General features: G+C 41.0%; 2 protein-coding genes across 3 annotated transcripts in view; one reads left to right on the top strand and one right to left on the bottom strand.

Moving 5' to 3' along the window:
* Positions 1 to 19959, top strand: part of jbug (filamin-type immunoglobulin domains fbug) — an 81665-nt gene extending 61706 nt beyond the window's left edge. For both annotated transcript variants that reach the window (XM_074088608.1, XM_074088601.1), the window contains exons 34-54: positions 50 to 142; positions 221 to 365; positions 526 to 611; positions 700 to 892; positions 2607 to 2828; positions 3683 to 3846; positions 5137 to 5287; positions 5613 to 5861; positions 7047 to 7267; positions 8252 to 8459; positions 8636 to 8764; positions 8947 to 9111; positions 10136 to 10293; positions 12727 to 12906; positions 13357 to 13501; positions 14439 to 14654; positions 15955 to 16128; positions 16665 to 16840; positions 17188 to 17349; positions 17776 to 17955; positions 18419 to 19959. In XM_074088608.1, the coding sequence (XP_073944709.1) occupies positions 50 to 142; positions 221 to 365; positions 526 to 611; positions 700 to 892; positions 2607 to 2828; positions 3683 to 3846; positions 5137 to 5287; positions 5613 to 5861; positions 7047 to 7267; positions 8252 to 8459; positions 8636 to 8764; positions 8947 to 9111; positions 10136 to 10293; positions 12727 to 12906; positions 13357 to 13501; positions 14439 to 14654; positions 15955 to 16128; positions 16665 to 16840; positions 17188 to 17349; positions 17776 to 17955; positions 18419 to 18556 (3555 nt within the window). In that variant the 3' untranslated portion in view covers positions 18557 to 19959. The remainder of the gene's footprint in view (positions 1 to 49; positions 143 to 220; positions 366 to 525; positions 612 to 699; positions 893 to 2606; positions 2829 to 3682; positions 3847 to 5136; positions 5288 to 5612; positions 5862 to 7046; positions 7268 to 8251; positions 8460 to 8635; positions 8765 to 8946; positions 9112 to 10135; positions 10294 to 12726; positions 12907 to 13356; positions 13502 to 14438; positions 14655 to 15954; positions 16129 to 16664; positions 16841 to 17187; positions 17350 to 17775; positions 17956 to 18418) is intronic.
* A 105-nt stretch (positions 19960 to 20064) lies between these two features.
* On the bottom strand, positions 20065 to 23472 carry LOC141428686 (uncharacterized). Its single transcript, XM_074088694.1, has 3 exons — positions 23132 to 23472; positions 22055 to 22249; positions 20065 to 20446 (listed from the first exon to the last, which is right to left on the bottom strand). Exons 1-3 carry the CDS (start codon positions 23214 to 23216, stop codon positions 20286 to 20288), a joined length of 441 nt encoding a protein of 146 aa, XP_073944795.1. The 5' UTR covers positions 23217 to 23472; the 3' UTR covers positions 20065 to 20285.
* Between the last annotated feature and the right edge of the window lie 1192 nt (positions 23473 to 24664).

The following is a 24664-nucleotide window of genomic DNA, read 5'->3' as shown; positions in this document are numbered from 1 at the left end:
TGATAAATGTCGAAATATAAATAATAAAATTAATTGTTGTGTGTTAAAGGTATCAGCTGAAGAAACCGTCGGTGAAAATGAGCCAAGCAAGCGATACACTATATCCTTCGTGCCTGTTGACGTAGGAGACCACAGCATTGAGGTATATTTTATTATAGCTCTAAATTAATTTGTTTAACTGTTATCGTGCTTAGTCACGCCTAATCTTTATATCCTAAAGGTTCGTGCAGGAGCAATGGGAGGCCACGTGGAAGGCAGTCCGTTTCTTGTGAAGGCGTACAGTGCGTCGCGCGTCGCTGTCACCGACATAGCGCCCGGCGTCGTCGGCCGCCCCGTATCCTTCACCATCAACGCTTCTCACGCTGGTAAGAAACGCGTAATCTTCAAACCATTAAATATCTCCTCACTACTAATAAATACAATTAAATAGTAAAGTATATACTATCTTGTATTGAATAGATAGTATATAGTTTACTGTTACATATCTACTTTTGTCCATGATCATGCAAAATTTATGTTCTTCAGGCGCCGGCAATTTGGAAATCATAGTGGCTGTGAACGGTAGAAATGTGCCAAATTACGTTCAGAGTGAAGGGAATGCGAGATTTAAGGTAAGCTGTCGCAGCATAATAAAGTAATTTTAAACTATGTACCTATGTTCTACTATTTACTTCATAATGTCGGCTTTTAAATCCCCAGGTGAACTTTAAACCGGTGGAGCCCGCTCCGCACACACTATCGGTTCGCTTCAACGGACACGCCGTGCCCGGATCGCCGTTCACTTGTCCGGTTTCAGCGCCGGCCGCCGCCGCCGACGCGCGTGCTTCCGGTCCCGGGTTGACTTCCACGCCTCGCGGTGAACCCGCTGAAATACACCTCACTGGATTCCACTGTTAGTATTCGCATAGATATGCGCTGCGAAATAAAATCTCTGTATTGTTAGTGTCGTGTAATTTTTAGTCAAATGTTTGCATACTTCTGAATAAAAGGTTTTTGAATCAGTTGCGAGAACGAAGAAAAACATGGTGAATGAGTATGATTAGAATGTAACTATGCTTTATGTATAGTTTAATGAACGATGGACGAATGTATCTGAAATTATATATATGTATATGTATGTGTTAGGTAAGTTGCTGTATAACCAAGGTCTTAGTTGTAATTCAACATTGAAATGACCAGCTTGCACATATCACAGCTACTAACTTTTTTTTGTGTGTTCACCAAAATTTTATTTATTTATATAATGCATTTATACTGTCAATTGTGTATTGGAACTATGCAATCGCTGCGCTAGGCTTCACTGAGAGAGTTCAATGCGAGACGCGATTATAATATCGATAGGCCATGTGCGATTGTTTGTTTTGATTATTTACTGTGTTTATAAATTACGAGTATATTGTTGCCCTTTGCGAATGACTGATCAGTAGCCGAATGTACAGGTGGACATTCGCTTGTGTCTATAGTAATCTCATGTGTGGTCTGAATTGTTTTGGTGCCTGTTTCCGTTTCAACAAGCGGCAATGTCGATGTAGGTACTTAGCATTATACAATGCACTATGCAGTCATCGTTTGAAATATCGGAGAGAATATTGTTCTTAATTATTTCTCAAAACAACCGCTTTATAAACGCAATGGACAAGTGACAGTTATCATATCACTTAGTGTCTTGGGCAATGTTCATCCGAATATTTCTGATGATGATGATGATATTATTTCTTGCGTTGTGTGTAATACCCAAGCATTTTTAATTTGTTACTAACATTTTTAACTAAATGTTAATTGATGTTTGCGAAGATTATGCTGTGTTTTAGCCGTAAATGTCACTATTTAAGCTTGCCACCATAAATTGCTCTTCTAATCTAGCATAAGCATAATGTAGCATAAGTTGCTGTACACGGAATGATTGTTTATTGACTACCTTATTTTTAAGGGAACCCATTTTCAGCAAAAAAGGTCTTTAAACTTCAGATTTATTGACGATTTAAGATTTTTCCCTAAAATCCCAAATTCCGTAGAAACGTTAACATAAGAATTTTTTTTATTTAGTTTTTTAGCCTTTGTAGTGATTACTTTTTGTGTGTTTGTTCTGTTGTTTTTACGCTATTTTGGTAACTTACATGAAATATAACTTTTGCCATTTTGCTATCGGAAATATATAAAAAATTGTGAAATAATTGGAATAATATTTATGCAAACTTTTTTCAACGAAATCTAGCAAAATTCGGTAAAATCTTAAACCTTTACTATCTCTGAAATACATAACTTTAGAACAGGTTACTACAAGACCTTTTTTGTTCCAAATGTACCTACTTTATCCCCATAAAAGGAAGTACTCATTACAATAACCAATCACCCTATAAATAATCAAGTCGCTGTGTGACCTTTTAGGGCTTTTAATATAAAATAGAACGGTTCAAATTGTCTCCCTTCAGGGATAATTTCGCCTTTGTACTTCGTACTTTTGTGTTTGCAACCTATTGCATTTTTATTTTGTCAATAATAATTTGATTATTACTACTACAATCACGAAAATGCCGTGAAGTCTGACCCAAGCAAGTTACGCAGCGTTTCACGGCACCCGGTTTGATGACGGCACTTACTTCTAGCGGGGGAGCCAACGGTTAGCGTGTCAGGGCCGGGCGGGGCGGTGGTGCGCGCGCGCGTGTCTCCGCTCGGCGACGGCCGGTTCACGGCGTCTTACACGCCGGAGGCCGTCGGACGGCACAGCGTGCAGGTCTCGTGCGCCGCGCGGCACGTGCCCGGCTCGCCGTTCACCTGCAACGTGTATGATGTGCGACGCGTTAGGGTCACCGGGTTGGGGCCGGGAGGTAAGTCTACATGGGTAACACTCTTTACCGGCCTGGATAATACCGACATGGAAATACCGACCCTATTTATCATGTACACGCCCATAGAAGCTCATTATGTCAGTTTCTATGGGCGTGTACACGAAAAACGGTCGGTTTTTCCATGTCGGTATTATCCGGGCCGGTAAAGAGTGTCACCCGTCCACATGGCATCAAATGTAACCATCTACAAATGTAATGCATAATGGTTTTCCATGGGGAAAAGTCGGATCTCAATCGGAATATGACGTCACCCGAAGTGACAATCAATTATTGTGACATTTCCATATCTATGGAACTTCATTATTTAGTGTCAAATGTCAAAATGATGAAATGTCGTAATGTAAAGCTGCACGATGAATACTGAAGCTAATTGAGAGAGCACGAACTTTTCCGATAAAATTCTGAAAACTATTATGTACTCTATCTGTGATGCGATATTTGACAGCTCCTGAATTTCCCCTATCCTAAGCCTATCTTATATGTTAGAAAATATAGACATGCAGCCAATTAGCGAAGAAAAATAATAATTATTAATTTAAAAAAAAACCCTACTACGTACGTATTGTATTCTCTGCGTTTATCTAGATTTTTTTAAAATGTAAACATCGCCGTCGTTACGTCGGTGGACCGCATTACCTAGCATTTAGTAGATAGAAGTAGAACAGAACATAAAATATAGGCAGAACTAAAAATGTCATTCTATGATCGACGTGACTTACGTGTATTTGAATTTACGGACGTCGGAAAAAAAGCTTTCGCTAAGACGTTTTTTATAATTCACGTTGCTTTAGGAAGTTTAATTATTAATAGAGCATAATCTTCCTCCATTCCAGAGCTCGAAGGTACTCTAGAAGGACTGAGTCTAGAGGAGGGAGCGGAAGAAGAGCGTGGCGTGGAGGTCGGCAAAGCGGTGACGTTCAGCGTGGATGCGGCAGGCGCCGGCGAGGGCACGCTCGAGCTCGTTGTGTCCACGCCTTCTACCACTGTCAAAGCTGAGGTGAGTTGCAAAGCGAATAGGAGCATACAAATATTATGGGACCGCCAAAGTTCGCATATTCTTCGCAAGTCATACTGTAATTTTTATCCGAATCATCTTTTGTCGTAATTTTTTTCACACTGACACCTTAAATTTTTCTGATTTTTTTTAATGGTCAACTTATAGAAAACTAAAATATAGGTTAGGTTAGGTTTGTTTTTCGTAACAATTCTGAACAATTATTGGATTCAGCGAAAAAAGAGTTATGACAAACGATCATTCTGACAAACATTACATTCGGACTTTATGAGCTGATATGGATCCAAATATTATATTAAGTACCTGTGCACCGAGGAGGGCCTAGAACTTTATTTACAAGGAGACTTACACTGTCAGCATAAAAAAAAGTGTTTAGGTATTTATGAAGAATAGCCTGGTCCTTTAATGTATGACTGGCTTTACTACTGTTAAAAGCTCGTTGCATTTAGCGACGTGCTTTATCAAAAACGATTTCCGCCAAAGAAACTGCAAAACTGCCTTACATTATCTGTATTAAAATCAGAGTCATTAAAAAACCTCGCTTTTAGCTCGAGACTGTATCTATCTACTCTACATCAATTCAATGAGGGCTATCGCGTATGAATTCGCCACTAGAGGCGCTAGTGTAGCGTGAGGTCTCCGAAATGTCAAATCTCATAGTTTTTGGGTGAGCTACGCGGGTTTATTTATAATTAGAATAATTTTGTGAATATTTTGCAATATCTGAAATTAATTATGGCAAATATGCGTTCTGGGGCAATGAATGTCTGTGTTTTGAGACAGTTTTGTCTTTCGGAAACCTTTGTCCTCCCTTTTTTCAGAACAAAACGGGGACTATGGAATACTTTGGCATGCTCGATATTTTATGGTACGGTTTTAAGATGTATTAAATATGATTTTAATCTAAACTTTGTTTTCACCCCCGTAATAATAGACTTTGAAAGCCATACTTAAAAACCTCACGCAACAGTGCGCCATCTAGTGAGACAAAAAACGATAGCCCTCAATATAACACGCGAGGCGTCCATACCATCCTTTTCGGAAAGGAGGAAGAACTTTTAAAGATGTTCTCATTACTTTCAGGTTACTTTAGCTCAAGCAGCTTGCTGGCTCTATATTACGAAGTGCAAAATTCGAACTTCATATCTTGCCGTCCCGCTGACGCTTTATTATTTAATACGAGAGTGAGAGGGACGGTATATGAACTTCCAATTTCATAGTAGCCCCTCTGAACTTCATGTTGTCTGTGGTCACTGTAGTATATTGGTGCAGGTGGTGGCAGTGGCGCGTGGCCTTTACGACGTGACTTTCGTGCCGGTGTCGCGCGAGCCGCACCGCGTGTCCGTCACGTTCAACGAGCAGCCGGTGCCGGGCAGCCCGTTCGTCTGTCGCGTCAGCGAGCCCCACACTTACGTTCAGATCGGTAATATATTAACGAACGTTTCCCCACCGTTTTCAATGTCGAATTACTATGTCCCTTTAAAAATACTCAAGCACTGAACTACACTACTGTTTTTTAACTTACTTGTCCGCTGACTTCGCATGGTATGGCTCTGACAACTTATTTTCCTATGATGAGAACGTACACTGCTAGACATAGGCATTCCCTAATCTATGTATCTTCTTGATGACCGCTTTTATGCTAACTACAGCCAGTGACTTCCCATCTTGCGGGGAGCACCAACATTTCGCCTTCCGCCACACCATGTTTTAAAGGCATTCAGCAGACCCCAGTTTAACATCCACAGGAGGCATAGCGACAGTAGAAGTGGACGAGAATCTCTCAGACGTTGAAGTGCTCTCTCCTACCGGCGCCCGCGTGACGGAAGCTCAACTTGAAGACACGGGACTGCTGACGTTCCCGGCCAGTCGCGTCGGCCGGTACTTGGTGCGCGGCGCGCGTGGGCCCGTGGCGGAGGTCGAGGCACTGGACGCCGCGGCTGTCAAAGTTCTGTCAATTGGCGACGCCGTGGCGCATCGACCGGCCATACTTACTGGTGAGTTACTCTAGGTGTGGCTACATAGCTCTAATCAAATCAGCTCGGAAAATACATGGAACCTATTTACTATTTATAGGGATAGTATAGGACGAAGTTCGAATTAATCAACGAGGTGCGAGCCTCTCTCTCTAATGCCCCAGAAAGTGGCTTGAATTGCCGTTTTTCTCAATTGAAATAAACCTATCAAAGGTCCATGAAAAGTGGCCATAGAATACGCCTCCTTGTCACACCTATTGCTATGAAAATCTCAATTAATCAATTCCTTTGACTCACTTGACCCCTCCATAAATGTGTGACTTAATTTATGAATGACCCCAAAGTGTGAGGATATTAAATGATATTCGATAAATTTACTATCAACGTTTCATACGTACGAAAGTAGTAACTTTTGCAGTCTCCGCGCAATGAGTCACTCAATATCAAAAATAACTGAAAATCCCACAATAAATTTTAAGTGTAATTTCGCACTTAAATTCAGAAGGACTCATCCAGAGTAAATAGTTTTAGCGATTTTGCAATGAAATTCACTAATACTATTAGCTTCTACTTAAGTATGCAATTGGATCCAGGTTCGACCCTACGACTTGCTTGAGAAACCAACGCAAACTCACGCGTTTAATCGTAATTTTGAAATCGCAAGGTATTAGAAATGAAAGATGCGCGTTTGTACGCTGCTTCGCGTTTTCAGATATCCCTAAATTGCCCACGCAATCGTTATGCATTATAAGCCTCATTTCGTGTACCTAAAGTCCCGTATTCATGCTAAACATTTGTTGAGCAACATTGTTGAGTCAAAGTGTTGCTGAGCTGTTGAGTCATGTTGCCGTGTTGCTGCTTGGTGAGCGAAAAGTCAGCAACACGTTGATTCCACAATGTTGCAACAAAATGTTTACAATGAATACGAGGCTAAGAGCGTTTATACCTGCTGAGCTTGCAACGTTGCATTTTCCTTAGTTTTTCTCGATTATTCCATGAAAATTGAATGAAAATTAAAAATGTGGTCTGATAGAACTCTTTTTAATAATATAAGTTAATGTGTCTACTCCAATAATTATTCGTTATAGACTTTTATATTCTTTAAAAACGAATTTAATAACGGGAATAATCGAGAAAAACTAAGAAAAATGCAACAGTGCCAGCTCTGCAGGTATAAACGCTCTGAATTTAAAACGCGTGTAACAGTGAGCACAAGCAACGCGGGCGCGGGCCGGCTTTCCGGGCGCGTGACGTGCGGCGGGCAGACCGTGCCGCACTCGATGCGGCGGCGCGGCGGCGCGCGGCAGGAGCTCGTGTGGCACCCGGCGCGCGCGGCCCCGCACCGCCTCGCGCTGCTCTGGAGCGGCGTGCCCGTCTCGCGCGAGCCGCTCGTGGTCGACGTGCAGCCCGCCAGCCACGGACAGGAGGTGAGCCGCAACCAAACGGGCACTACACTATGGCGTGCATTGAAACAAAGAAAGAACGAAAAAACATTTATTCGTGACATTGACAAGTATATAAACGACAGACAAACAATATAGGCAAGCAACTATCACAATATCACGAAACGAACCCACTTCCGCATAATGCCGGCTCGAGAGCCAGCGCTGGTCTTCCGGTGGGATCGTCAAGCCGTCATTGCACGCTGCCCGTACGACCGGACCGTGTCTAATTATGAACGCGACCGTTTATGGTCAGCGCTACCAACGCGCCAGTGTTGCCTATACCCTGCTGCGAGAGGGTAGGTTAGGTGCTGCAGGCGCAAACTACCAGCTGCCTACCCTGGAATTAACCCACTGCACGCCATTGTCTACACAGTCACCAGCGCCAAAATCTGACACAACAAAGAGTACATAAATATCTGATAGGGCTCTATATCTAGGGCCGGTAAGACGTGTCAGATATTTTTGCACGCTGCGCTGTGGCAGATATTAACGCAGGTGACTGTACGCAGAACCGGATTAACGATGGCAGGCCCCTAGGCAATACAATTCTTTTCAGCCGATTCAAGATTATTTAACTTCAAGTTCAATCAAATCAACTGTCAGCCAGCATGCGTCGAAAAACACCAATAATACCTGCTCATTGAGGATACAATTTTTCCAATTAAATTTTCACTATGAAACATTTTAATTTTTTACTGTACGTGCGCGGGGCCCTGAGCTGATGCGGGGCACCTAGGCAGTTGTCTAGTCTGCATAATGGTGCATCCGGCCCTGTCCGTAGGCCCGAACGTGAAATCTGGTACGGGTGTCCTTTATGTTTATGCAACGTTGATGAAGACTTTAGTAAAAACCCAAAGTTTCAATTCTGCTGCCAAATTGAATTGCACCCCCAAATCTTTTTGTTCGCATGAGAGAGACCATATTAAGTAAGCTAGTAGAAATAATAACCACAAATTATCAAAATAGGTATCAGCAGCCGGTCTGGGGCTGTACCAGGCGCAAGTCGGCCGCGTCGCTTCATTCAGCATCGACACGCTGGGCCGGCCGGCGCGCGAGTTTGACGTGGTCGTGTCCGGACCTGGCTCCCGGGCGCTGCCCGTCCGATGCTACCAGACTAAGTCCGGGCTGTTGCAAGCAGAGTACACCATCACTGAAGTCGGACAGAGCACTATAGGTAAAACCGGTTGATTACCTTTCAAAAGTCAATGCGATATTGGCCATTTCCTCACCTAACCAGGGATCAATCGTCAATAGTCTGAAGTGTCCCATTTATATTTGAACTACAACAGAAAAGAGATTCTCAGTTCTATAAATTTAAAATTAAAGCTTTACTGTCGTTTTTTATTGCAGAAGTACTCCACTTATCAAAGCCTGTCACAGGAAGTCCATACACTTGCGAGTCATTCGATCCGAACAAAGTCATAATGTCTGGGCTGCCTACTGGTAACATCATAACACAGACGCCTATCAACTTCACAGGTTAGTTCAGATACTATTTAATACATTAATATAAACCAAGCCAGTACATAATTAGTAATTACCAATCCCTGTCAATATAGTGAAATTTTATTTAGATATTGAATCGACATTTCGCAGCGGTGTATATTTATTTTTTTTTATTAACTTGAGTATTTTTAACGATATGTTGCTATGACTTGTAGTGGATACAAAGGAAGCGGGCGTGGGTGAGTTGGAGGTGGTATGCGAGGCCATGGGCGAGAAGCGCGTACGCATACCGGTCGACATCCGGGAAGACGGACACACGTACCGGGTCCGGATGCGGGCCACTGTTCCGGCACATTACCGTATTTACGTCAACTATGGTGGTAAGATATTTACATAATAAAATACGTAAACTTTTTTGCGCCTCTTATATGGTGAAAGTTAATTTTGTGTTAATTATCTAGAGTATGTATTTATGATATGACTTTCACTATTTCAATTATTGCTTGCCAAGTATGAAATTTGAAGAATAATTGCAGCAATTATAATAATTAAGCGTTGTTTTAGATCGCTGTACAATTACTCAACAATTCCTCAAATTATTAAACATATAATCGCTCAAATGCACTGTAAAAAATGGTAAACAAAACTATGATATATAATATTTGTAGCGAACTGTCTAATTTACCTTCCCGCCATTTGTTTCATCTGCTTAGTTCTAAAAAAATAATAATGTGCAGATTAATATTTTTTTTTCTCTTGAATAACGTGTTATTTTGTCCCGTAAGTCAGGAGACAGCAGTGATACACTTTCATGGCAAAATTGCAACTATTAGCGCGGCTAGGAGATAGCCATGAAGGAATTGCCATAAAACTGTCACAACTCCTAAATTTGAGTGGATTTGTACCCCATAGAATCATATTTTTAATAAGTACCTCGGGAGGCATTACCACGGCAACAAGCTACACTATAAAGTTGGTTGACCCATCTACTGTACCCGGCCATAAAGATTGCACATTGGTCTTTGGAAAGAGACTCGGGTAATTTCGGGTCACACACTACTTATGTGATGTTTATCAGTCGTTGCACAGGTGCAATAGAGTACCGACGCATTTAGATGAAAATATATAATAAAGAGTTGAAACCCCCTAAAACTTTCAATTATGCGATGGCATCTTTAGGAAAAAGAGGGAACTATCCTTTTTCTAGTAGTTGCAACAGCTCTCTATAGATATCCGAAGTTTACGTGTCATTAATTTGACTTTAACTAATTATAAAACGTCAATAAGTACGATGATTGATGGACGGTGGCCAGTGTTTGGAAATCGTCGTGAACAGCCAATCGTATTTTTCCGAAGACCGATTTGCAATCTTTATCGCCGGTTACTGTAGATAGTATGTGTCAGGTGCTCCCGTGGCGGGCAGCCCCGTGTCTCTGGGCGTGCTGAGCGGGCGCAGCAGCGGCGCCGCGCGCTGCGCCGGCACCGGGCTCGCGCATGCGCACGTCGGCAAGGAGGCCGCCTTCACCATACACTGCGCGGACCACGCGCCGCCCACTGTGCAGGTAAACACTCATTGATACTTGACAAGTTCGTATGTGGCACTCCGTGGAACCCTGACGCAGCGAGCATAAGCTGTCCTTATCAAGCATTGTTTATAAGTGCGGCATATGCTGACTGCGACAGGGTGCTATAGAGTGTCACGCACAATCTTGTCAATGTATGACAAACTGCTTCCGAACCTTTTTTTTTATTTTACTCCTCAAAACCAATGATTTAACGAATTGTCCACTGGATAGCCAAGTGGTTGGAGGACCTTCTTCTCGAGCCAATGGTTCTTTAATTTGAAAGGTCCTGCAACCAAATGGTATAATAAGTATATATCATCCGTCACCATAATCAACCCCGTGGCTTTATAGTTTTGTGTTTTCTCCAGTTACATTTCTGCGTTGAAATACTAATTATTTTGAAATTTTTTCAATGGGGGTTTCTTGACAGGAAAAATATCGCTAGATGACGCTCGTATCGTGTCTCACTTGCAATTGGTTCACGACATTAGCGCCAACTAGCCTGTCTCAGGAACCCTCATTAGCAATATTGCGAATTTACTATAACATTATTAGATTTTTCGTCAAATAATGCCAGTATTACTGGTTAGCTTAACGCCTATTGCCCCGCGAGTTAATAGCAACCTGCTGTGCTAAGTAAGAATATATAGCAACAGCAATTATAATCCTATGTTAGTTTAATGTGAAGAAGAGCAGAAAGTAATCACCAGAAATCATACGATTAATTTCCAGACCTTTGCCGGATAGTGACAATCATTTCTATGTACTTTCTTTGGATCAACGTGCTGTATTATGTCACGTCTACGACCATAACATAAAGGAACTGTAAGGGCGCCCGCTGCGTTAAGCTGGTGCACGCCACGCGGACGCCCGCGCGTTGCACCCCCTTAAGGCTGCGTTTTCACCCGAGATGTGCAAACATGTGTTGCAGGAATGTGTTAATGAACCAATAGAAACGCTTCATTTGCCTATCCTTGCACAGCACCGCTCTGGTGGAAACAGGTGAGCGGAGCGAGGCTACGTGAATGAAGCGTTTCTATACTTGGCTTGGATAAGTATTTAACTAACAAAAAGTTGAAAAACCCCCGACTTTGTCACTTCAAACTTCAATATCTCAAAAACGGCTTTACCGATTTTGGTAAAACATGTTTAAGAACCATCGCTAGAAAACCTGCTTTCAAATAAAAAAACGCATTCTAATCGGTTCACCCGTTTAAGAGCTACGGTGCCACAGACAGACACATAGCGGTCAAACTTATACCAACCCTCTTTTTGCGTGGGGGGTTAAAAAACAACGTCAATTTAACGTATTAATTTATAATACAAAATTACTGTGATACCGAGATTTGGGTGGACAAGAGGTTGTGAATTCATTTTTAGTCATTAAAATTAAATGATGTAAGTAAAATTTATTCAAAAAGTGTGTTTTATTTTTGTTATATCAGGGTTTGTTTACTTCATGTTTAGTTGTACTTTTACTGTGAAACGAAAAGATAAAGCTATCTTATTGGTTTCTTTGAATAATAGTAAAATTAAATAATTGTTATTATAGCGCTAGTAATAAATTAAATATCGTTTTCAGATCAAAATGATTATAATTTTGAAGACCGGTTTTGTGAGTATCACTCAATATAAAATTTCAACCACAAACCGTTTCATAAGGAAAATTGTTGCTGGACATGTCCGAGATGTGAGGAATTAAGAACAAAACAGGGACAGTGTTCAATAATTCAAGCTCGCATCATAACATAAACATCTATTACTAAAACTAGGTAGGTAGGGTAGGTAGTTAAAGTCTATACAAATTGCTTTGTTAATGACAGATTCATATGAGTATGACAGATGACAGAGCCTAGCTTATTTCTTCTTTTGGCCACTATGAGCGCTGCGATAGATTTCATTGCTACCCACCTAGTACTTCGCACCCTCCCAATAGCTAGGTAAAAACACATTTCTCGCAACACATCCTCGCACATCTCTGGTCGAGACGCAGCCTAACGCAGCGGACGCCCTAAATAATTACTTTGCTCACCCGCGACCTTAAAGCACGTCTATGCAACAAAATGTAAAAACACAAATTACACAAACCCAAATATCACCACCACACACTACCCTGACGCATTTCGAACTCAACCAGAGTTCATCATCAGACAGTTGAACAATTGTGTTACATTTTTCTGATGATGAACTTTGCTTGAGTTCGATAAACGCGTGAGCATAGAGTAGTGGTGGTGATAGTTGAGATTGTGTGATTTTGTGTAAGTGCTTAACGGTGTGGAGGTGGAGGAACTGCATGAACACACGTTTGATGCATAGACCTAGCTATCGTAAGGTTGATATGAACCTACGCAAAGTAACGCCTGATCCAATAAATGACATAACACAAGCTCTAGCTGCGTTCTATAAATTCCGTAATTTCTTTTGAATCAGGTGGAAAAGCTGACTGAAGGCAAAGAGGACGATACGGATTCCGGCTTATTAGAATGCAGGGTGGTCGCGGGTGCCCCTCGCGAATGGCTCTGCGCGTACATACCGCTCGTGGTCGGCTTGTACGAAGTGCGGATATTCACGGCCGCGGGCCCGCTTCCCGGCAGCCCTTTCTCTGTCAAAGTAAGTCCGAAAATTGTGCAACCAGGTCGTACAAAATTTGGTGACTTGATTGAGGCATAAATATTCAAATAAAAAATTAACGGTGGAATCGTATCGAGTTTGAGTTCAGAAGACTACAAAGAGGCAGACAACAGTTCGTGCTAGTTAAGGTTTCCTGCGTCATACTACAGCAATTTCGCACCAGTCAGCCTCCCATAACTTTAATCAGCGGTTGTGTACATCATTTTGAGCTTAAACTCCACAACCGGCTCATTCACTTCAGTTTTTTTTCTATCTACTTACATCTGCAAAGATGCACAAATAGGTAGGCTTGCATGTGACGTCACGAGCAAGTATTTCTTTATCTGTCTTATCTTAAATTAATATAAAATAGTCAAATACCGTGTTACAAAAGGTAATAGTCACCTTCGTTTTTCCCCAAGCGACCTTCTCACGTGTAATTTTTGGCAGGTGATAGACACATCGGCGATCGTGCCGGTGGGCGGCTGGGGCGCGGACAGCTCGGGCCGCGTGCGCGCGCCTTCCAAGCTGGTGCTGGACACTAGCAACGCCGGCCCCGGCACGCTAGAGTGCTTGCTGGCTGCCCGGCACCAGCGTAAGTACCTATAAACCACAGGACGTTTCAGAAGTTAAAAAGTTAGGACGGTAAATGAGGAATCACGAACTAGAGTCTATTAGCATCCCGAAGTAGAAGAGTGAGGGCTTTAATGAGTTGATGTTCGTAATAGCTTTTAAAAATCGCCCCTTTCCCCTCCGATATAAAGACATGTAGATATTTTGACAACCCCCTTCTTTGGGGCCTTTACATAATTAACTAGCCAGAGGTCCGCGACACATCACGCCGTGATACTATTTAGCATAGCGTGACGTCACGGGCCCCTACAGTGCTTTCATTCTAGCATGTTGCGGGTGACATTTATGCACCGGTTCGTTTTACTCAAAAAAAGTTGCTGCGGTCTAAATATATGGAATTATATTTCAGTTGTAGCTTGAATATGACGGGCGTAAAATGTTTGAACATAAAAAACTACGAGTATGTTATACGAAATAAATTGATTTTTATAATCTATTAATAAAATTCAAAGCACAATTTAAGTGAAGAAACGTAATATGCATGTAATGTAACAGCAGAGACTCGTTTAGTGATGGGACCTAATGGATCTTGAGTTATATTGATACTTATTAATTGGTAAGTAACTAACATTCTTGTAAATTCCGTTTAGCCTTACTAAAGTGGCAAATAATATTCCAACCTAGAATTTCACTAATATTGTCATCAAAATTTGCTTAATAATCGGTTTAATTATGACATTAATTAGGATTTAAATTTTAACTTATTAGTTTTATCGACTCAAGTTTCGACATATTGACAGCTGTCACCCGCACCATGCTACAATGAAAGTACTGTAATCTTGAACATTGACATGCTTCATCTTTGTAATTTTTTGTTTGATTGACAATAGAAAAAATACGTGTCCAATTAATATTTTCCAATAATCTAACTGACGGACTAAATAGTACCCAATTGTCAGGCGTGGAGACAGTGTCCGGGCGCGCGGTGGTCACGCTGACGGCGGCCGAGGGCGTCAGCGGCGAGCAGGAGCTGGAGCTGACGTACAACGGCGCGCTGGTGGGCGGGGCGCCGCGGCGCGCGCTCGTGGCGGCCGGCAGCACGGCCGACCGCGTGGCGCTCGCCGGCCGAGGGCTCGCGCACGCCGCGCCGCACACCCCCGCCGTCTTCACGATAGGTCAGTGCTACAGTACTCGCACTTGTCTTAGCATGAGGTATACAAAATGGTATTTTATCCACACCCATATAGTAAATCTTCATCATAGATAATGACCAGCATTACGACATTGGATTCTATTATGAACACGGCATTACGAAATGTTCATTACGATACCGAAATCGATATCGAGCGGTGGCACAGGCGCAGGAACTCGTGGGGCAGACATAGTTCTGGTTGCAATGCAGGTCGTTCTCAATGGTTCTTGAACGCATGATAGAGGATTTAATATATGGATGTAGTTAAAGTAATGTATACAACTGTACGTAATTAGGCCTTAAAACACTCGTGTGATCCTTTTATGAAACTCGTGTTTTAAGGATGCTTATTACGTAACAGTTGCACAAACTACTATTTTACCTCCGTTAACTTTAAGGGAAAATATTCAACAGGTCAAATTTAGTTGATTTCTCGAAGACGTAACCTAATTCTTACTGTTAAAGAGATAATCAAGAATTAAGATAACTATGCTTAGTAAAACAGTGTAAAGGTGCTTTTATGATGTTTATTTGTAATCCGTAAATAAAGCGGTTTTAATTCACACAAAATAATGTCAAAAAGTGAGTTTTTCTTATGTCTCTTATGTGTCACGTCGATGTCACTCGTCAAGTTTGTGGATTTTACAATTTGACTTTTAATAATGACTGTGAAAATGTTTCTGTTTCGATTCGTCCGAAAATATAATTGCCACATAGTTTCTATTAAGAAACTGAGCCGTTTGTTGAAGTTAACGCACGGAACCCTTAATAAGGTAGAGGCGATTTAGCGACCAGATGCATTGAGTTGGAAATTGAACTTTATAATTTCATTATACGTCACAATTTCCACTGTAATTGTTGAAAATACGACTAGCTTTAAAAATATCCTTTGTCAGGTACGTATTCGATAGCTGCTTTTGATTCTGTAGTAGTATGCTCCAATAAATGGGGCCTTATAAAGGGTTAAATTCGGAAGCAATCCTAGAGTGTACTGCCTCAAGTAATGTAAAGCACACTTCGTTCTGGCAATCCTAGAAATCAGTCCGGCAAGAAGGACAAACAAAAAGGAGATGAAAATTGAATTGCGACATAAATATAAATCTATCATTCACATTCGCATAAATGCACAAACTAATGTATAACCACGTAATTACGACAATTTACCAGGTGGGTGGTGGATCCACTCCACGACGCCGAATGCTACCGAAAACCGCATGAAAGTCCAAAAATTAGCTCAATACGCCCACTTTTGGTTTCGATTGCAATGGTAGCATGTGTTATAGATGGCAGTGCGGCGGGTCCGGGCGCGCCCGAGGCATCACTAGCGGCGCCGGACGGCGACGACGTTCCGGTAGCTTTGGCGGCAGCCGGACCGGGCCTGTGGCGCGCGAGCTACACGCCGCGACGCGCCGGCGACCACCAACTGCGTGTTACGTGGGCAGGCCGCCTCGTTAAAGGTATACTATACTAATATGAGACATCCACTACACAACTCGCGAACTTTTTCAAAGTTTGGCGGACCAAAGTGTAGGTACTTTGTGTAACTTCGTGCATCCTTGCCTAGCCTCGGAATTCTTCCGATCATTGTCTCGGTTTTTCCCGAGTCAGAGTGAAGTGGCTTGAGCGTGAAGTAAGTGTACAACCTGAGTGAGTACCCGCTCAAATTTAGCGTGCGACAGAGCAGGGACAGCAAAGTTCATGTTAAAATCAAAATCAAAGCGTTTATTCTGTAAGTAGGCTGCAAAGGGGAAAGAACATCATTGCCAAGAAAAATGGGCCGCAAGAAACTCGGCATAAAGTATTTTTTGTTAGCAAAAAATATATTACATTTTACCCTTATTATTTCTAGAGGGAGCGCGAATTATGCTTTGCTTACACCCTAACGCGGCGTAGATTCGCTGCATGCGATAATACAGTTTGACTGTCTTGTAATTTTTCTCCTTTATATTAATCTTCTTTTTATTGGTATTCAAGTATCTTCGTATGTTCGCAGGATGTCCGCTGACAGTGAACGTGACGGCGGGCTCAGAGAGCGGCGACGCGTCGCGCGTAGTATGTTCCGGCGCGGGCCTGGCCGGTGGCGTGGTTGGCCGCGAGATACGGTCCTGGATCGACACGCGCCGCGCCGGACCCGGAGAGCTCACCGCTCACTGTACCGGCCCCAACAAGGTAAAGAAGAAGAAGAAAAAGACTGACGGATAAATGTGATGCCGTCTCCGTCTATTCCAACAATATAAACAGAGACAGCATCACATTGATCCGTCAAATAAATTTAATTAATGGATGGTGAAACAGGGGGTCATAATCGCGCTATAGCTGGAGCTTCCCGTCACTGACATACTATGGCAAGTTTTGACATTTGCGCCTGAACTAAATGAGCCAAACTCATGCAAGACCTCAAACAGAAGTCTCGCCAATGGAGCCATCTAGCGATATTTTGTTTATAGCAAACCAGCAGTGACCTCCACGCTGCGATATGGTTTGTTCGTCTTCGTGTACTAAGTATATCCTTCTAGGTGGCGTACTGCGAGCTGTACGAGCACGGCGACGGCACGTTCACGCTCAATGTAAAGCCGGCGGAAGCGGGCCGGCACGTGCTCAGCGTGCAGTTTGCCGGCGACCACGTGCCCGGCTCGCCGTTCGTGCTCAAAGTTGCCGGCGCGCCGGATCCTTCCAAGGTATATTTATAAGTGTTTCTACTTCGCTAAGGGAATGAAACTTTGATTGATATAATGTAGATAAAATGTCGGTAAATATTTAAAACGAAATGCGTCTTTACCACCGAAATTATTATTTTATTATTCAGTGCTACATTTTTTCCACTCGCCACTATTAATAATCTAGCAGATTTATACATCATCGTAGTATATGTTGTCATTAAAACCCAGAACAGGCAAGTGGCTCAACAATCCCGGTTCGGGACTGTACAGTCGAGTTCATAAACTTGTGATTGTGAGCAAAAATTTGATCAAAAATATCTGAACACGACTATTGTTAACAGCGTAGAAGCGTGTTCAGACATTTTTGATCAAATTTTTGCTCACAAGTTTATGTTACTAACGTAACTCGACTGTACACCTGGTGTAACCGTAAACGCTTGTCAGGTCCGCGTGTACGGTCCGGGCGTTGAGCCGGGCGTGCTGGCGACGTTCCAGTCGCGATTCCTGTGCGACACGCGCGGCGCGGGCGCCGGCCAGCTGACGGTGCGCGTGCGCGGCCCCAAGGGTGCCTTCCGCGTCGAGATGCAGCGCGAGAACCAAAAGGACCGCACTATACTGTGCAAGGTGAGCTTACTTATGACTATTGTGGTCAATCATATTCTATACCCTGTATCTATTATTAGAACCGGGATTTAACTACGACAAAATTGTTGCTAAAATAGTCTATGAGGAATTCATTTCATACACCTCTTTAGTTTTAATTCACCGTTCCGTTCAAGATTATTTAAACTGTTAAAAATACAATAGCTCATGTTTAGTACCGACAAAAGACAAAAATAATTTGTTGTGTTTTTAATTTACTCGGCCGCGGTACTTTTAGCCACTTCTGCAAATAGTTTGCGTCCTGCGTCATAGATGCTAAAGCAAGCTATGATTTTTACATAAATTAAGATAACGGTGGACCGTTAAATCTGTATCGATAACGTATCTATTGTTGTACCGTAAGCATGTAAGGTTTGCTAGCCTGTGAAGAGTAACACGTGGAGATGGTTGAACCCGAACACTGTAAGCACGAATTTGTCGTCAGTTCTCACCGACGGAGCCCGGCGACTACCGGGTGGAAGTGCGGTGGGCGGGGCGGCACGTGCCCGGCTCCCCGTTCCCCGTCATGATCTTCGACACGCAGGAGGAACTGCGCCGCTACATGCAAGCCAACGCCGCCTGACCGCGCGAACAATCCCAAACGATCCCGACGTCACACGACCATTGTAACAACCATCATTTAAAAATAAAAATTGGCTATGGAGTTTCATCGTACCGCCAGTAAAGAAATATGAGTGGTACGACAGAGACACTACGTTAGAACTGTAGCTCGCTTTAGTTAACAACGCGAGCCGCTGATATTACGTATACTTTATGCCTATCCAATTTATTAAAAGTGTAAACAAACCGATTTCATCAAAATTCTTGTATAAACACCCACTGGATCGAATCAATAACACATTTATCTATAATTCGTGTCTTTTAACTAGATGTCTAATCACTTTTTTCACCAAAATTCACTTTATTTTTCATTTGAAAAATCTTCGTCAAAATCTGACGTTATTTCTTGATTGAAACATGTGTATAATCTGTAGTAGCATAGACTAGCGTAGAGATGGTGGAAAATTTGACATTTTAAAAATCGATTAATGCGCGTATGAATAAGCGATTTTTATTTACTTTCCTTAAAATTAAAAAATAGTTACTGCTTTTGTAATTGGAATAAACAGTCTTTGGAATTAAATCAAGTATTGTAAATAATAAAATAGGCAACAATACGTTGATCTATTAATTTAATAAATAATCGATTTACTGAACAGATTAATTATTTTGGCGTCGTTTATTAATGGCGTCCTTGTTTACGCTTTAAAATTGGATCGGAATACAATATACACTTACTCGTACCTGTGTTCTGTATTGACATTGGTCAATTATGAAACGAAGAATGTAACTTTATTGAGTAGAAACTCCATTGGCCACAATGTTTGCAGTATCATTGGGCTTCACGAGATTGAGTACCGTCAAACAATTTTATGTAAATAATTGAAGCGCAAAGTTTATTTTATCAATACGTCAATGTTGATATTTAAAAAACTATTGATTTGATTCAATATAAATGTACATCAAAATCGAAACGAGTAAGCAGTGTAATAAAACTAATAAATTTCTTAATCGTCTGAATTTGTCCGATGTGTCGTTCAACTAGTATCGCTAGTTATTTTAGCGAATTACATACAAATGATATTATTAGGTACTTTATTTCCGTCCGATATATTTGACATTTTTAGTCTCAATTAGTTATTTATAATATAAACGACCAATATTTTTACATATAACTTTCTCTTATTACAAAAAGTACATTCTAATTATAGTTTCTAATCGAAAGGAAGCATAATAAATTGTTTATTTGTTAATATTTAATTTATTAATAGATGCATGTAGGTTTACAAACATTAACTAAATGTAACTAACGAAGGTATTTGTTTATTGTTGTAGCCCGGCCGAGCGATAGTATCCTTCGCGCGGCCGGGTAACCTGCTGATCAGTTCAGTTACTAATTTGTTAATAAATGGAACTTAATTACAACTCCGCTTTGATTTATCCTAAATCCCCACACAGCATATGAGATGAAAATTAAACTCAGCACTGGAATACTAATATGTTGAATCGATGTTAATATGTGAACATTAAGTTAAGTAGTAAAACTTTAGGTAGACGTGTTTATGAAGGATATACTTAAGTCTGTCAAAAACTGGGTGCCAATTAATGAAATCAACGTGCCAGTAATAGAATACTTTCTCCCACTTCAACTGAGATTCACACTTTAAATGATAGTTGGGTCAGTTATAAAAACAAATTACAAAAAATAGGCAATAACTGGGCGGTTTATCCTACACAATGTGAACATCGAACTATCCCTCTGGCTTAAATCTAAACATCATGGTACGGCGATCAGGGTACGTAGTTTCACGGCCACCGAGTTGCTCTCGCAGCGCGTCTAAACTGTGCCACAGCTGCTGCATCTGGCCAAAAATAATTACCTCTAGCCGCTGTATCGAACTCTGCAGCTCTCCTGAAAATAAAAATAAAGGTAAAAAAATAGGAACGATTAATTTCTCCATGTCCACTGGCCATATTTAGAGGAATGTAGTTGTAGTTAGCAAGAGCTAGACAAAATAAAGTTGCTAACAGTTCAAGATCAGCTACCACAGAACAGTTCCCACCGGGTCAGATAAGATGCAAGACATAATAAGGCAGCCAGTAGGGCATAAGGCAATTATTATTATCTAGCTTGGATTGATATCTCACTGCTGGGCAAAGGCCTCCCCCATGTCCTCCATTCCTCCCGATCCAAAGCAGCTTGAGGCCAGTCGTCGAGAAATACATCCAGGTCGTCCCGCCATCTCCGTCTGGGCCTCCCCCGCCGTCGCCATCCGTCCTGTGGCATTTTTAGCCCACCGCAGTGGATCCATTCGTCTGACATGGCCGGCCTAGTCCCACTTCAACCTAGCAGTCTTTGAACCAACATCGAAAATGAGTGTTTTAGAACGCAACACCGTGTTCCGGATACGGTCAATCTTTCCCACTCCGAGCATGCTGCGCTCCATAGCTCTTTGGCAAACCTTCAGTTTGGTTTTCTGCGATTCTGTAAGTGACCGTGTTTGGGCACCGTAAGTTAGGACAGGCAGTATGCATACTATTTCTTATGTCGCTCGAGATCAAATTGTCGTGCGATTTATATTTAAAAACATACGGGCAGTATTAATACTGCTGCTGCGTTTAAAACGCACATCAAAAAAAGACCTTTTTTATCAAAAAAAAAACCGAATTCACATCAAAATTACTGATTGCACAGCAAAATACTCATCTCAAAATATTACGTAATAAACCGCAACTTAATTCGTGGCGTACCGCTATTTATCTTCAAGTAAAGCATTTTTATTATTGCACAGCAGCATTTATTTAAATCTAGCTTCTATTTTCATATAACACACGGCAGTTTACATAAATGAAACATCATTTTATTTGACACGTCATCTTATTATTTATTAAGTACAACATAATATGTACACCTATCAATTTATTTTCAGCATTTATATACTTTTACATCAAGTAAATTACATAACCTAGTAGAGGACAAATTATTTCCTAAATAAATTAGGTTTTGGCGCTTAGCCGGCCACTACCGCGGCACGCTCGCTTCGCTCGCTCGGCTCGCGCGTTGTGGTCGCAATTGTACCTAACGCTCCTCCTCGCTCCGCTCGTCGTCGTACGTAATTTTCCGGTGCCAAATTGACAATAAAAGTTATTTTGCTATGGGAATGAGTATCTACGCACGATGTAATTAATTTGCTGTGCAGTCAGTATTTTTGAAGTGATTGTAGTATTTTTGTATATTGTAGATTGATGTATATTCTCGAATTATCTGCAGTACTAGTTTTGCTAAACATTTAAGTTTATTTATATTGAAATAATTTAATTGATGTAGGTTGCTTGGTTACTGTTGTTACCTATTAAATTCATAATGACCAGACAATGTGATAAATAATGAAGTTTAGGAATAATTAATCACTTGGCCCGGTATAGCTTGTCATTATTCAATAAATCACTTGGTCCATAACATACAAAAAATAACTTTCTAAATCGATTTCGATCCAAAGCTTGAAACTTGACAACTTACTAGAAGTAACAACTCCGTGCAGTCTCCTGGTTATAGTGGCGTTGGCGGTCGCGTTAACTTCGAGGGTCTTTACAGAGCACATGGCGCGGGCCTCTTCCCGCGGCCCGCTACCGTGATACGTGGCGTTGCGGACCTCTACAAACGGCTGTTTGGGAATTTCGTGCCCATTGCTAACTGTGTAACGCGGCCCGCGCACTGCAAAGAATATAAATGTTAAAGCCACATTATATTCAAGACGGCACTTTCATTACTACACACAATTTGTAACGCCTTAAGCAAATGCGACGTAATGTTTCGAATTACAATATTGCACAAGGATCACGGTAAATCAAGTCTACAAATCCCAGTAATGTAATGCACCTACCCAACGTTAATGTAAGGTTAAATTAAAATGAAATGAAACAATTACTTTGCTCACCCGCGACCTCATGATAGCTACGATTATGCCAGAAATGTGTGTTCATGCAGTTCCTCCACACTGTAAGAACACTAAAAGCAAAGCAACAACTAATTCAATAAATTATTTAAGATTAAAAATTCTTTTCAGGCAATTTCAGTGATAATGGTTTTGCCTTTGACCTATGAATTCGTATGTATTTATGCGACCTATTCTCAAGAGCTAACGAAATAGAGCAGTCAATTTTTTTTACCTAATATCCTTATCTCTGAAATTAAGAATGCTAAGCTATTCAAATAAATAGCTATCTATTTGAAAGTATGTTTCATACGCATGTTAAAATTAAGAAACTTTAATATTATAATACATTTAAGCTCTCGTGAGATAGACTCGACTTAGGAAACTTACAAAAATTAAACCTTATGTAGGTAATTTTTAACATGAAACTACCGTGAGACTCACACATATTAAATGATATTGTAACGGATAACTCACGTCTTCGTTTGGGCTTATGTAGGTAATGTAATGAAATGACACTGAAAACGTAACATTCGAGCTACCAATGTATTGCATTAGTTTTTGCTCTTGTTTCAGTTCTGACTCTTAAAGTACCTCCCTGCAATAAAAATTGACAATTTAAATTGCCTTCTGCGGGCTCTATCTCTGCGGGGTATATTTACCTATCGAGCTTGCAGAAGACACAGCCGATTGGTTAAGCAGCTGGGTGTCGACGGATGTAAAAAGCATAGTCTCCTTAAAGTACATATACTAGCTAGTGCCACGAGAGTTGAAGTGAATGATTGATTACACACACGCCTACAACATGTCGTATAATGACAGCAGGATTTTGACACGTTCATTTCATTCATTCTCCTTTTGTGCAATCAGTTCTTTTTGTAGCTGTGTGTGTAAAATCATTCACATCAAGTCTCGTGGCACTAGCTTTACCACTTAAAGAGCAGAAAACAGATGAAAGAGAAAATAAATATTTCCATACGAAATTGTTTCCTCGAGCGTTTTACCTCAAAAATGTGTCAATTACGTAAAAAATTAAGTTCCTAACGTTTCTTTTAACTTATACTTTTTAATGTGGATGTCTAAATATGATCGTTCGATATGAACGTAATTATGAAAGCTACTGACCAACGGTGAATACTCCCGGGAAAAACGAAGAAAAATAAATGAAAAAGATCGTGATTCGGATTAGCATTAACAAAAACTTCCATTCGACAACATGACACCTGTACCTACCTATCGCACTTATCTATTTGTAATTAATTTGATATCACAGGCTAAGGTCGATTGTCAAAGATTTGTTTTTCTATTTAAATAGAAACAATAAGAAAGTATTTGAGTATATTAACATTAGATAGCTGAGTTTTAAAAAGAACCTGTTAATTAAGTACCTACTTAGTTTTCAAAGTCCTTTAAGTCTCACCTAGCTAAGTACTTGACATTCCAGCTCGATCTATTTGGATGCCATATTTGATCAGCTCTTGAGGGATCAAAAGGAAAACTATAAATCCCATTGAGTGCAATACCTGTAATAGGTACTCGAAATATTTAGCACAGTTCTTAGCAAAGAGATAATCTTAAGAGAAAGACGTACTTACAGTGAGGATACGCGGGAGTCGTGTTGAGATGGTTAAATATAATCAAAAGAAATACTGTAGAATTTAAACCAGTTCGCCACATTATCAACTCACGTGTCTGTATATTATTAAAACTTTTCACTGTGGCCTTTGCATTTGAAACCAGAGTTTTTGATTGTTAGGTAAATAAATTTCGAAATTATTTGTTATTGAGTTTATTTATCACTCAATACAGTTTATCTGTTTCACTATATTTATCTATCGAATGATCTAGGTAGGTAATTGATTTATTTGTGCGTAGATTAATCTTTACGCCATGGAGTGGGCTCCGAGCGTTCTATGCGAGCCGTATGGTGTGTATGGTAAAGGTTACGACGGGACACGAACTGGATGAATTCAGATCAACAGAGACTAAAATATAGTGGCATGCTGGCACAGACGATTCACTGCCTAACATTGTGCAAAACGATTGCCTAACTCTCCAAATGGGTACATACACGCGCAAGAAACAAACCTTGCTTTTGAAGCTGTTAATTATTACCATACTTATACGTGGCCAGTTAGGTACCTACTCTTTATGTTTTTTTCATGGCAACGTATGGACTTTGTTTTAAGAAACAT

Source organism: Choristoneura fumiferana, chromosome Z (genome assembly GCF_025370935.1).
Source record: "Choristoneura fumiferana chromosome Z, NRCan_CFum_1, whole genome shotgun sequence".
Taxonomy (NCBI): Eukaryota; Metazoa; Arthropoda; class Insecta; order Lepidoptera; family Tortricidae; genus Choristoneura; species Choristoneura fumiferana.
This window is presented reverse-complemented; position numbering and strand designations above follow the sequence as displayed.